We start from the raw sequence: 14,032 nt of genomic DNA, 5'->3' as shown, positions 1-14,032 counted from the left end.
TCGGGACCGAACCTACAGAAGAACCATATAACGATAAAACGCAACGATAAAGCTAAAGGAATCCAGAACGAAGGGTAGTCGTCCTGGTCGCCGCCGCCGGCGTCGTCACGAGCACCGTCGTTCGTGGTGATGGTGGTGGTGGGGCTTGTTGTTCGTGGAGGAGGGGGAGAGGGGCAGTGGTTGTAGTTCATCTGGATTTTCGGATCCCGTGAGGGAGGGAAGGAAGGAGTCGTAATCCTCTCCCTTCCTTGCTATTCTTATTATAACATGTTATTAGTTCTCTTTTTCCTTTTTTTTGTGTGTGTGTTTGGTCGGGAGAGGGAGAGAGTTGGGTATCTGGAGGGTGGTGCACAAATTGTTGTTTCTTCTGCTTCTTCGGCTGCTGCTTCTGTTTTCTCGTTTTCGTCTGCCTCGTCGTCGGCGTCGTCGGCGTCGTCTTCGTCTGCTGCATCTTTCTTTCTTCGTTTTTTCTTCTGTGGTACAGTGCTGCTCCCTCCTCACGTGGTTGGGGTTTGGAGGTGGAGGTGGAGTTTGCTGACTCTCTCTCTCTCTTTGTGGAGAGCAGTGAGCTTAGGGTGGGGAGGAAAGAGACCTAGGGAGACCTGGAAGGGAGGGATAGATAGATACTTAGGGAGAAGGTGAAGGGGACTGGTTTGGTGGACCGGCAGTGCGCCTCGAGGAGTGATTTTTTTTTGTTCGGTAGCAGCAGAAGAAGAAGAAGCTGGCTGGCTGTGCTGGAGCGTGGTGGAGTCGCTTGTGTCGTGCTTGTAGTACGGGCAAGGTGAGCGAGCTACTTGTATGCGTGTTTGTGTGTGTGTGTGTGGATGTGTGTTTGGGGTTACGTTACGTCACTTAAAGTTTCGTTTCCCGTTTGGAGCTTTTCTTCTGTTTTTTCTGGTTTTTCTGTTTTTCTGTTTTTTTGTTTTTTTTTGTTTGTTGTTTTGGAGTGAATGGAAATTGAAGATGGGTATCTTCGAGGGTTAGCTGCGGTTTCGATGGCTTGTTGCGAACTTTGTAGTATGCTTGGGTTGATGATTCTTGTGGGGTATGTGAGGGGGCGTTTGGTTTGTGTGATCGATCCGGCGAAATGAAGAGGAAAGTTGAAGGGTTTGAGGGATATGTGTGCGGGGTGCCCATCCTTTTCTGGTAGTGGTTGCTTAACTTGGAAGCGCTGTCTGCATAACTATGTTCGTCGTTAGAATTTGTGGACGGTGAATGTCTCTTTAGGCCATGGCTGTTTGTCTGTGTGAGAGTCAACTCTTTAGTTTTTGTCGGTTTGGTGTTTGTTGAACTCCCTGAGGTTTGCAACGAAACGGAGGACTAGGGTAATATCATATTATGTCAGAAGAAAAATAGAGAGATGAGAAAACAAACGATGGTAATTTTGTCGGTATCAGGAACCATGGCCCTAATTTATTTTTTAAGTGATGGGTTTCAATTTTGGATCTGCCCGGATTAGTGCACCCATTTTGCATTAACAATTAAGAGGCAATGACCAAGCAACTGAGATGTTAGCACAGACAAGTGGTGTTAACGTTCCTATGCCGTTGATCCGTACAAGAATTTCTTAACCTTCGGTACGGTCATTGGAGATATTATATGCTTCTTCAAGCTCGTATGCAGAACGGTTTTGGCATGACGATGTTGAAATTGTCTCCGTCTAGGAAGACATGGAACCCCATGCTTGCTGTAGTTCGAGGTTCTAGAGGTTGAGACTATATGTCGAACACTTTCTGGTCACCGTTGGACCCCCCGCCCCAGTTATTGTTTGAAGTGCGCATCTGAGTGCTTTACCTATTCTAGAGTTAACGGCTTACGTGCTTGCTTTCTTTCATTAGTTTAACCTGAGAATGGCAAACGTTCCAGCTTCTGCTGTACTGATCTCTGAAACTAAATGCAATGTCTTTACTACGTTTTAGGTGTAGCAGCTGTACTATCAGAGCATTTCTCGGGGTCACTGGGGAATCTTCACGGGGTGAAACAGTATATGACTCCTTTGATGACGAACTTAGCTTTCATGACCATATTAGCTTAGTCTGAATTGAAATAGGAATTTCTTGATACCCTTTTGCCAACTTGTGCGATGGCTAATCAGTGTGAGATATAGATTGAAATTGGTCATTCCAGGGAAGAGAAGGTTGTTTACAAGACTTGTACGCTTCCCCGCAGTGAGTTTTGCTAGTCCGCGGCTTAACAATCAAACAATACTACGACCTTACTTCTGCCAGCAACAATGCCTTTCAGAGATCACATTTTCCCACTTAGAGACTGCCTCGGTGCTGTGAGTGAGCCTTCAGCACTTACATCTTGCCTCTTTACATTTCTTTGTCTTCAGCACATTGCTATGATTTAACTGGGAGTGAGTGTTGGCTTATGTATCTACGGTATTGCTTGTTAAGGGAGAGAGTCTGAGAAGTTTGTACTGCCTATCCGTTTACTGCAGATGGTATCATGGGTCTTGAAGTTAGATGTCGATTATTGTCAGCTTTCTGTGCAATGCCGTTTATATGGGAATCTGTGTAGCAATCATCAACTTCCTCTCTATCTGTGTGTTTGAGACTGGTGTGCAGTGCGAACTGAATGAACGACTTCACTGTTTTCAAATGTCTGAGTTTGATGGCCATCAGCCATTCTGCTGAGAAATGTGACCTCATGGTGTATTTTTGCTGACATGATACTTGTACGCTGTCATGTGCAGCTAGCCAAAATGTGGTCTAGTTTCTTTAATCCTCAGGTGTGCACTGACATGGTACTTCAATAAGTTAGTCTTCGAGAACATGTTTTCCCTGTTTCACATATGCCTGGATTCCTGGTCAGTGAAACTTTAACTATGACGCACTTTGTTAAATTATTTGCATGCGCCACCAGTAATAGAGTACGTTTCTTCCTAAGAGAGGATGACCAGAATGCGTAGCATCTACTATGTTTGGTAACCCTTTACTACCACTATATTCTCGTCCAACTGTGGTTGATGTACGAATTAAACTCAAAGCTTAACCGATCTTCTCGTGAGAGAAACCAGTAACTCATTGCTACACTTAACGTTCATCGTTTCCCAGTTAATGTTACGATATTTAATGGCATACTGTGAGCTGTTTTGGAATTTTTTTTTTTTTTCTTTTTTTTTACTTTTTTTTTTTTTTTGACTTGTTATGATAATCTCAAGGATTATTATGACAAGTTCAAATATTGCCTGTTTCAGCCTGTGGGCTTCATTCTCTCTACTCTTTCGTATACTTTGGACTTCGTACTTGTTGAAACGTTATACATTCTGTAAGAGTAGAGCAACTTTTTGTATGCAATTTTAGTCTGATCACAGTTGCATTCTTGCGTTTGGTTTTATTGAAGGTGTTGGGCTTGGTAGTGGACAAGTACAGGCAAAGTCTTCGATTGATCCCTCATTAATTTTTTTCTGTTTTACCTGGGTTTTTTTTTGCTTCCAGACACGAATTGTAATGTCTGATACTGACAATTTTCAATCACAATTCTCATCACTTGAATTATAACAACAACGTCCTTTGATGTCACAGATGGCTTCAGGCGAAGAATCTATTTCCTTTGGTCACTACTTGGTGAAAGGTAAATCAAGACATGCTATGGAAGATTACCACGTTGCCGAGATTCAGAAGGTGAAGGTGAATGAGCATGAACATGAGCTTGGGTTATTCGCAATATACGATGGCCATCTGGGACACAATGTAGCTGATTATCTGCAGCAAAACCTCTTCACAAACATATTGAACGAGGTAATTTCGTGGTACATCTCTTTGCTGCAAATTTTGCGGGCAGCATGCAGCACAGCGTACATGCCTTCGCTCAGTTTAGGCAGGCTTCCGGCTGGAAACTGCAGACGCAAATGTCATGTTATGCAAATTTCTAATGGTTCTTAATTGGCTGTTATGGCAGAGTGGTTTCTGGAGTGATCCGAAGGCAGCCATTGAAAACGCTTATAAGAAAACAAATGTTCTCATTCTTGACCGTGCACCTGATTTGGGTCCAGGCGGCTCAACAGCAGTTACAGCAATTCTTATTGATAACGATCGCTTGTTAGTTGCCAATGTTGGGGATTCTAGGGCCGTCATACTCCAGTCAGGAATTGTTCAACAGCTTTCTGTTGATCACGAACCTGGAGCTACTGCTGAAAAAAGTAGTATAGAAAGTAAAGGTGGTTTTGTTTCAAACATGCCAGGTACCTTATGGACTTATGCACTACTCTCACCTTTTGAACCCTAAATACCGGCATTTCAGTGTATTCAAGTTGCAAGTTCAGTTCAAGCCTGTATTCATTGCTAATAGCTTTGTTGAATGTTATTATTTGTTTGGCGTGCAGGAGATGTTCCTAGAGTTGATGGTCAACTTGCAGTTGCCCGGGCTTTTGGTGATAAAAGTTTGAAGGATCACTTGAGTGTTGAACCCGACATCAAAGAAGTGCGGATTACTGCCGAAACTGAGCTGCTCATTCTTGCTAGTGATGGCCTTTGGAAGGTAAGATCTCAAGTTGTGTTCAATGATTCCTTCGATTCATGTACACATCAAGCATGATATTTAGTCTCGTGGGTACATTTTCCTGTAACGTACAGAGCTATGTACATCTCTCAAGATTTTTGTTGCCATGTTAGTTGAAATCCACAAGCACACAAAAAGCACAATGCTTAAGTTTGCATGTTTTTTCCAGAGCAGAACTTTTAATGCTTTTTGTGTCCCCATGTTTGTCATCAGGTAATGGATAACCAGGAGGCAGTGAACCTAGTGAGGAGAATCAAGGACCCAACTGCCGCAGCGAAGCAGCTTGCCAACGAGGCAGTGAGCCGCAAGAGCAAGGACGACATTTCATGCATCGTGGTCCGGTTCAAATGATTTAGTCGTCTTGGCCCCCTCGTGTATATTCCGATCGTTTATTGCTCTGCAAGGATTTTCCCAGCTTCTTACATTATCACTTCCTAAATCATCACTTTCCATTTCTTCGGTGGTACTCATTTGCAAGTTGGTTTTTCTGGAGAAGGATGTCTATTTCACACCTTAGACTATGCTGAACAAACTCCTCACATTTTATGTAATTTCTTGTTTGGATGACATCTCCCACCATTTTCTACTCCCCAGACGTCTAGGGCTGTTATTTTGTGCTCCAGGGTTGTAGGGTCGTTCAACAATGTATACAGTAAATATGCTCCCTAAAGTGGTTTTACGTTGAACCTTCAAGTCAAGCCATACCAACCTTAAAATTAATAAAATAAAATAACATGATCAAATAGAAACATTCAAGAAATACTTACCAAATCAAGGAAAAGATAATAATTTTGGGTTTTGAACGAAATAGTGTAAGACTTAACACAATACCAATCTCATTAAAAAATATAACAATAAGACACCAAAAGCGTCCAAATTGTGGTTGTCTTAGTCGTTTGTAAAAGATGGATTACGTAAACTTGCAGACCTTCTATATGAGTTTAAAGTGAGAATACTATTAAGTAATTTTAAATAATAAACTTTTCTTCAATTTAAAAATCTCAACTATATAAATGTAGCATTCAAACTTAGATATTGTAGTATTTAATGTTTTCAAAGACTTTTAGTTTGATATACAAATTAAATATTTATTCCTTACAAGAAATAATATTATATATATATATTACATATTTTAATTATAATTTATAATTAAAGGTAATTTGGTATTTTATTTTTAATTTTTATATATTAAAAACATATAAGTTATAAATTTTAGTCACTTATGTATCAAAAAAAAATTCAAAATATTTTGCCAAAAATAACTCAGAGTAAAGTTATAAATTTAATTTTGCATCACATAAATAAAAGGAATATTAAATTGATCCACTTAAATCTTCAATAAATGCACTAGATTCCATTTTGTTCTATTTTTTCAATATCTAGGACCTTCTTATCAATCCTTTAATTTTGCAGGTAGTAATATGTTAATTCTATAAAAGAGGTAGAAAATAAAACTTCTAGGAAAGGTTGGAATGGAGGTGCTCAAAAGAAGAGCAAGGAATTTGTGACAGACATCAATTGTAAAATTGAAACAAGTAGCATTAAGACTATTTTACATTGGAAGAAAGTTGAGGTAGTATTGGAGGTAAATTATTTTTAAAATGATAATTAAAAGTAAAAATAAAAAATATGTAAAATATTAGGCTCTTTGATGTTTTCGAACAATAAATTATTCAACAATTTGTCCAAGTGAAAGGATGTGCAATCATTTCTTAATATTGTCCATTATGATGGCATTTGCATGAACTTTTTGTTATGCTAACAATATGTAGAATAAGGTTAAATTAGTGTGAGAGGAGGAAGTGGAGGAGAAGATGGATAAGCAAGAAGAACCAATTGTGAAATATAAAGATATTAGAGGAGGTGTGCCTTGCAAAAAAAGACTTCAATAAGTCATATTTTTAAGGAAGCACATAAAAGTATTGAGGTGGATAGATAGTAAGGTTGTTGCAAACGGCCAAAAACACCTCTATACCAACAATATATCTCAATTCTTGCATTTGTTTCAAGAAATGTGTGAAGCCAACCTTCAAAAGGTAGTTTATATGTAGAAGTTGTTTTCCAAATTCATAAAAACCATGGAGGTTGAATCACCAAACAAATCAGTACTTCAAGTGTACAAGATGCAACATGAAGAGGTAGGTGGATCATAGCCTTAATACCAACCTTTGAGTTTTTCATGTGCACAATGAGTTATTAGTTAAATTTCTTACCTTGTGTAAGACTATCTTGAAGTTCTCTACTCTGTTGGGACCACTAGTATGGCATTTGATCACTGAATCAACAAGTGAATATAGAACTCATTACAAAGAGATAGATGGCAGTTTATTCATGCTCCAAATAACCACCTCTTAGTTTCAAATCTTCATAGACAAGCATGTCATTGTTTGATTACAAACTCATGAGTTTGATTGCAATCCATAGAAGAAAGAGCTCATTATTAGATATATTATATATTACATAGAAGAATTTCACCACAAATTTATGTTACAAGAGCTCAATGAAAATCTTATTAAGAACATGGATAAAATTAATTTTCTTGTCAAGCTAGATAACAATTGAGCTCTAAATATTAGAGGTGATAATGATATTAAGTATGGAGATGATTGTCACAAACATACCTATTTACTCCAACAATTATCTAGATAATATGAGTATGTAGAAGTAAATTAAAGTACATATATTTATTAATATCTTATAAAGAAGCTTCTTAGAAGCTCTATAGACCTGACTTTACTTTTATATATGTCTATATGTGATTGATAGGTTGAAAATTTGGCCAACAAGATAGTCATGTATCACACATATTGGTAGCTTGTAATACAAGCTAACCATGTGGTGTACATATAGGAAATTTCTCTTGCAAGTTAGACATGTGTCATGAGAGTTGGACACATGTTGGAGGTCCTATAGAGCATTGCCATGTACCTCATAATAAGATAGTACATACTAAGGCAAGAATGAGGCCTTCTTCATTCTCATCAACTTTTATCTTGTTTTTACTCTAGTTTCAAGGGTCTCTAATTTTCTTGTCTTTTGACAATAGCCTTTCCAATTTTTTCTTAAATATATATGCTTTCTTATTTCTATTTTTTCATCTCTCTTTGATATATATATCACTTGTTTTTGTATCTTCTTTGAATTTTTGTCCTTGACAATGATATATCAGATAGAAAAGGGATGACGATGATTCTTTGGATTATAATAGATGCACCAACTTATGTTGAAGTGCCAATGATGAGCTTTAGCATTAAGGTTTAGAATTATCTAATTCAAAGAGTATCAAACAAAGTTAACAAAGCCAGTTACTCCATAGGACCAAAAGGATGGAATAAGAAGAAGGTATTTATTTTACGATTCATGGAGCCATGCATCTACAAACCTAATCAACACAAAAGGCAAAAGACAATCTTTTTGGACAATTGTGGGAGACACAACTTTGTTTAGTTTTGTGAAGCCTAAGCATATATAAGAAAAAATTGCCTCTTATTCTTGCTTTATGCAAGTGACAAGGTTCAACCAATAGATTTATTTATGAACATCTAGATTAGTGATACTTAAGCCAAGCATGGAGAGAAGCTAATGATAAGTTAAGAAAGAATTAGAGACCAAGATTGATCCAACAACGTCTACTTTCAGGGTTCTTAGTCATAAAAGTTAAACAACCCAAAGAAGGGTTTTTTATACAACTTATGACTAATGATATGCAAGACATCAACTTGTAGTGCAATGCAAACAACCTAACAAGCACAAGACCATGAAGTGGCATAGACTAGCTCTTGACATTACCAAGGTATAGCATGTGGCCTAATTGATAACAAAGGTGCATTATATTATAGCCAAAATATTGTTATCATTTTGATAGAGATATTGTCTATAACATTTCAAGTTTGTTGTTTTTGAACACTTAAATCTCCTTGCTAGAATTGACTTAAATAATATATTCCTAATCCACATTGTTTCAAAACATTTATAAATTTATAAATAATATAGATTACAATAAATAATTATAATTATTAAAGTATATTCTATGTGCAATTTCTAATCACTTGACCTTCTATAGGTACATTTAATTTGCAGAAGAGACAGACATACTAAGTAAAAAAACATTTAGTAAGGTAATCTAACAATTTATACTTATTTGGTTAGATGTAATTAGTATGTGACATTTATAAGATAGCTATATAACTTCCGATATCATGTGTGAGGTTAGAGTTCAGCGTAATACAAACTGATACAGAATAATATATAAAATAGCGCAGTCTAAATTGACGATCCCAGCACTGTCACTTCATTCGCCTATATAAATTGCCTAGTGTGTGAAAAAAGGAAGCCCAACTCCACTGTAGTCATATTTGTGATGTTCAGATAAAAAGTGCAGTACTAGTTACCACTGACCTGTAAGAACGGAACAAAGATACTGAACAAGGCATTGTGGAGTAGAAAGAAACTCTGAGGGATGCAATTGCAAAGAGGATAAGAGTTTTTTTTGGAGAGATAACCATTACTCTTGATAGCATCTCTAGAGTTTCATTGAGACATACAGAAGGCGAAGTGCTTGAAACAACTTCTGCCAACTCAAAATGTGGAGTATATCCAATCTGAATAAACAAGTGAATGCAGGAGTTAACATCTGCACAAACCACTACGACTAAATTTCAAAGGACTAAAGATCGCCATCCCATATCTGTGATTGTTGATTAAGAACCTCAAACAGCCAGTTTTTCTACTCGTCAGAGCCGGGATGAGCTCCAAATCATGATGGCACTGCAAACGTTCAATATAGCGTCAGATAATACTGCATGCGAAAACCGTAGATCCACTAAATGCGAAAACCGTCGAGAAAAGAAAATTCAAATGCAAATATTTAGATTTATTATCTTACTGTAAGTGGTTGTATCGATTTGCTCAGGGAGCTCCTTGATGTCCACTTCAAATCGCTCTTGAACCTGTGAACCGAGAGAAATCGACATCAGTGAGCAAGGATATAACGTACATATCTAATATGCACTTAAATGAGGATGCTTGTACCTTCTTTAGTAACAAGAATAGTGTACCTGATTTAGGACATTTGAATCAGGAGCCGAGGCCACAAAAGTAATGGCTAGACCCTTCGTTCCGAATCTACCAGCTCTACCAACCTGCAGAATATCGCAACAATTATGAGCAAGTGAAAGAACTGAGATAGAATAGTAACTGCGTTCAAGTAGAGAGAAAAAAGCTTCTAATTGAATAAAAATTCGACGGATAGACACTGCAGACGATGCAAATGGCGTTAAAAGACTGCACCCACTAATCACTTACCCTGTGCAAGTAGGTGTCCGCAGAGTCTGGCATGTCATAGTTGATAACAATATTGACACGCTCGATATCAATGCCTCGGCCAACAAGATCAGTAGCAACTAGTATACGCTTATGCCCTTCCTTGAAACCTTTGTACCGTGTCAATCTGTCAATAAAGAAAGAGGGATTGTAAGTTCAGCTTAAAAGAAACTTAGATTACCTTTCGGTCAAAGACAACGGACACTGTTTACTCGATGCACAGAGGCGAGGAAATGAGAAGCAGAGAGTAGGTGAGGGTGTTATGGCAGAGAACTCACCGCTCCTCTTGAGACATCCCCGAGTGGATACAAATGGAAGGAAAGTTGCACTCCACCAACAGCTTATTTAACTCAGCAGCACGGCTGACACTCTTGACGAAAATCACCACCTGGTTGAAATCCAAAGCGTCCAGCAAGTCGTTGAGTTTGCGATTCTTCTCCACCTCGCTTAACTTGATATAATGCTGCATAAAACACCCACAATATTTTTAGACAAAATCAATTTCTGTCCCGCATGTTGGGCAAACTTTAGAATGAACCAGGGCATGACTCTAGATACCTGGACGAGTCCGTGAAGGGTGAGTTTTGCTTCATCGTCCACATAAATCTCCATGGGCTGCAGATAAAACGCCAGCAGAACATAGGAGCACACACACACACAGACAGGTAAGGATTCTCTGGCTGTCTCTGATAACCAATCGGTAGCGCCTCATGACAAATTTGAGTTCCCAAAGCTGCCACAATCAAACATTAAGGAGCTCATTTCTTTCCAGGTTGTTTGCTTTCCCCCTTAGTAGCCTCCAGGAACACCAGACCCCCATTCACATGACTGCAGCTACCGTATGTGGATCATAAGGGGGACGTCTTCGTGAGAATATAGCGTCTTTGTTGCATTCCAATTAGAAAATCTGGCTCTCACCCCAGAATGCGCTAGAGCACAACCGTGGAGAACTCACACGTTTTCTCCGAAGCATCCCCTTATCACCGCGGTACTGTGGAAGAGACAATTAAACCAGTAGTCTGTACGAGGTCTCCTCATTCGCAAACAATGTACTAACAGATACTTCCCATATATATCGTTTTCAATCTTACGAAGGTAAATTACGAAACCAACTAAACTATCCGCTCCATCCACCTAGATTCATCTGCTGTAGTTCACAATCCCAACCTACACCATACATCCCATGTTCGTGTTGAGTAAGATGTGACCAGCCCACTCCAGGCAAAATGAATGAATGGCCAAAAAGTGATTGGATCGACTCCCCCTACACAAAGAAACAGCCATGGCGGAGAGACACTCTGCCAGCAGACTGCCATCACCAAGAACAAAGGATAGTGCCTGGAAACTGCGAAGGGTGTAATTGAACACGAGACATTACATCTTGCATGAATCGCTTGCAGACTGGTCGAATCTCTTTGCTCAATGTGGCAGAAAACATCATTACTTGCTTGTCGTGAGGGGTTAACTTAAAAATTTCCTGTACGTCCCTTCGCATATCTACAAAACACTTTCAGTCAGTGGTGTAAGAATCTGTTCCATCTTAAGATAACCCGTGCGAGGCTCGAATGCAGCATCAAGGCCCATGTATGTTGTAGGAAGTCTCGTGCAAAGGCTGAGTCTATCTGCTAACTGAGGAAGATTCTACGTGTTCCATAATATTCGAGACATAGTTACAAAGGTGAATGTTGATAATTTTCTTTGAAGAAGTAAAACCATACCAAGCGACTCCAGCATTTTGTCACACTCGTCAAGAATGAAGTGCCTCACGCTTTTCAGGCTTAAATCCTTATCTCGGGCCAAACCCAGAATTCGACCGGGTGTACCAACGACAATGTGAGGGCATTCGTTTTTTAGAAGATCTTTGTGCGTTTTGATGTTAACACCACCGTAGAAAACCGCCACCTTAATATCGGGGAGATAAGTGCTAAACCTTTCGAACTCATGGCAGATCTGTGAAAGGGAGAAACTGGTCACCACCGGAATTTTAACAAGATTGACAAAAACAAGATTGACAAAATTGAATTCTTGCTAGAATGTGTGAGAAGAAAGGGAACCAACCTGATAGGCCAGTTCACGAGTGTGACACAGTACTAGTGCAGCGACCTGACCCGCAACGGGCTCAATCTGCTGTAGAGTCGAAAGCACAAAGACAGCGGTTTTCCCCATTCCTGACTTGGCTTGACATATCACATCCATCCCGAGAATGGCCTGTGGTATGCACTCATGTTGAACTGGTTCACCACCCATAATGGAACTGCCCGTGTTAAGATGGCATTCATAAAATGTCTAAATGTTAAAGCAGCTCAGATTAAACGGCTCCAAACGGGCAGACGAAGAACTGGTGTAAATTATTACCTGCAAAGGTCGGGCAAGAAATAGATTAATAATTATTCCGGCAGCCCAGTCAAAAGAGAGTCCTACCGACCCATGTCAAAGCCAGTTTAGACATCGAGAACGAGTAAGGATGCGTATTTAAACTTGAAGATACCGGAGCTTACGCTGGACACCGAATGAAAACAAATATGAACAGATGTTTTAATTATAAAATTAAAATTTCTTGATACGACTTTACTGGCCAGAAAGGTCATACGAGGATACAACAAATTAGTGTTAGTACAACACATTAGCAGGCTTGTACAGCTCCACAAACAGTTACTTCACGTGCAGGGGTGGTCTAACCTTCAGACGGATGCTCAAACCCACAATCAACGATGGCCCGGAGAAGCTCAGGTTTCAAAAGAAAGTCCCTAAATCCGGAGCTATGAATCCCAACGTAACCCCTGCAAGCACATTGGATAAAAAGGAAAAAAAATGTTTAGAGAATCTTGATAACTATCCCGAAAAACCATAACATATAGCAGCCAAAGCCTTCCTGGAGTAGAGCCAAAAAAAAAAAAAAAAAAAAGCAAAAAAACAACGATAATTTAATGTTGAGTAATACTGAATAGGAAATCTGGAATGCTAAAATTAATAAATATCACTCTCTTTAGTGGCCGTAAATTACGCATTCTCGGATACACTGTTGCTACCATGGTGACCATTTTAACACCCGCAAGTGTTTCCAAATAAACATACAGCACTGTCATATGCAGACAGGATAAGAACGCATCGTGTTCAAAACTCGTTCTCACTATGACGCAAACCGAAGTACATCCCGGACAGTAAGGGTAGACTTATTATCACACACCTAACATAGAAACCCCAATAACACCAAAGCACGAGAGGCTCCCCAAGAGAGAACGTACTTCTTGACAGTCTCGCCGTTGGTTTTCGCCGCAACGGCGTCGGGCGCCGCCTCTTCCTCCTCCTCATAGTCGAGCAACTCCTCGGTTTCGGGGTATGGCTCGCCCATCCTGCTGCGAGCACGAACCTCCGCAACAACAAAAGCTACGCTGCTCTCCGCAGACAAGCAGATATCGCTCGAGCCTTAACCCCGCTAAACCAAGGCTCCAGACAAAACACACGACAGAGTAGCAGTAGTCCACTGAGAAGAGCAAAAAGGAACACAACGTCAAAGTGGTTAACTAACCCTCTTACGCAACCGGCGAGAGAGAGCGAGCGAGCGTGCGAGCGAGAGAGAGAAAACGAGGACGAGCGCGGGAGACTCAAAACCACCGAGGCGTTGGATCCCCAACGAAAAATGAATCGAACCCTAATTTCCCTGTCCAACCAAGTGTAGCATTCCTGGGGTCGTTGGATCCCCGTATATGGCTAGCTTCCGTCGATTACAATCGACGGCTATAGTCAGCAGACGTGTATCGACGGCTGGAATACAACGGATTGGGCGGGCATCGCGGTTCTCGTCGACGAAATGGCATACTTCGTTGCTGTTTTCGTTGAGAAAGTCCGAGGAAACCGGTCATTACGGTTCGGAAGGGACCCAGGGAGGACAACCATCGCCGCCAGAATCCCACCCTGCTAATGGAATATTTTTTCAAAGATTCTCAGCAAATGTGGTTACTTATTATCATATAACAAATAACTTATCATAACAACATAACTATCTTTACAATCATTCTACTTTAAAAGAAGTGACGATTAAATTGTCCTCAGAAATCTGGGTTTGGTACTGAAACCATGCAGTGTAAACATGCCCAGTATGTTACTTGCGTGAATGTGTTTGTGTTTAGTTTAGTATGGAGTGATGAATCCTATAAAATGTTACATAGTTAGACCAGTTTTTTGTAAGATGAATTGCTGATCT

General features: G+C 39.7%; 2 protein-coding genes across 18 annotated transcripts; one reads left to right on the top strand and one right to left on the bottom strand.

Moving 5' to 3' along the window:
• Positions 1 to 301: 301 nt before the first annotated feature.
• Positions 302 to 5,092, top strand: LOC112284839 (putative protein phosphatase 2C 58). Of its 16 annotated transcripts, none has more exons than XM_073535254.2 (8): positions 302 to 781; positions 1,920 to 1,983; positions 2,170 to 2,281; positions 2,699 to 2,734; positions 3,531 to 3,746; positions 3,907 to 4,189; positions 4,331 to 4,485; positions 4,720 to 5,092. In XM_073535254.2, exons 3-8 carry the CDS (start codon positions 2,234 to 2,236, stop codon positions 4,855 to 4,857), a joined length of 876 nt encoding a protein of 291 aa, XP_073391355.1. In that variant the 5' UTR covers positions 302 to 781; positions 1,920 to 1,983; positions 2,170 to 2,233; the 3' UTR covers positions 4,858 to 5,092. The 16 variants fall into 16 exon arrangements, with proteins under 16 accessions (XP_073391355.1, XP_090107866.1, XP_024380907.1 ...); XM_090251740.1 differs by having other exon boundaries at positions 2,699 to 2,749; XM_024525139.3 differs by lacking the exon at positions 1,920 to 1,983.
• A 3,762-nt stretch (positions 5,093 to 8,854) lies between these two features.
• Positions 8,855 to 13,394, bottom strand: LOC112284780 (DEAD-box ATP-dependent RNA helicase 15). Of its 2 annotated transcripts, XM_024525006.3 has the most exons (11): positions 13,074 to 13,394; positions 12,508 to 12,608; positions 11,887 to 12,059; positions 11,547 to 11,778; positions 11,207 to 11,325; positions 10,387 to 10,443; positions 10,107 to 10,291; positions 9,811 to 9,955; positions 9,564 to 9,647; positions 9,392 to 9,455; positions 8,855 to 9,273 (listed from the first exon to the last, which is right to left on the bottom strand). In XM_024525006.3, the coding sequence occupies exons 1-11, from the start codon at positions 13,178 to 13,180 to the stop codon at positions 9,263 to 9,265; spliced, it is 1,278 nt and encodes a 425-aa protein (XP_024380774.1). In that variant the 5' UTR covers positions 13,181 to 13,394; the 3' UTR covers positions 8,855 to 9,262. The 2 variants fall into 2 exon arrangements, with proteins under 2 accessions (XP_024380774.1, XP_024380775.1); XM_024525007.3 differs by lacking the exon at positions 13,074 to 13,394 and having other exon boundaries at positions 11,887 to 12,183.
• Positions 13,395 to 14,032: the final 638 nt, after the last annotated feature.

Source organism: Physcomitrium patens, chromosome 7, assembly GCF_059467195.1.
Source record: "Physcomitrium patens ecotype Gransden chromosome 7, ASM5946719v1, whole genome shotgun sequence".
In the NCBI taxonomy this organism is placed as follows: Eukaryota; Viridiplantae; Streptophyta; class Bryopsida; order Funariales; family Funariaceae; genus Physcomitrium; species Physcomitrium patens.
The sequence above is the reverse complement of the archived record's forward strand: the minus strand, read 5'-3'. Positions and strand labels throughout refer to the sequence as shown.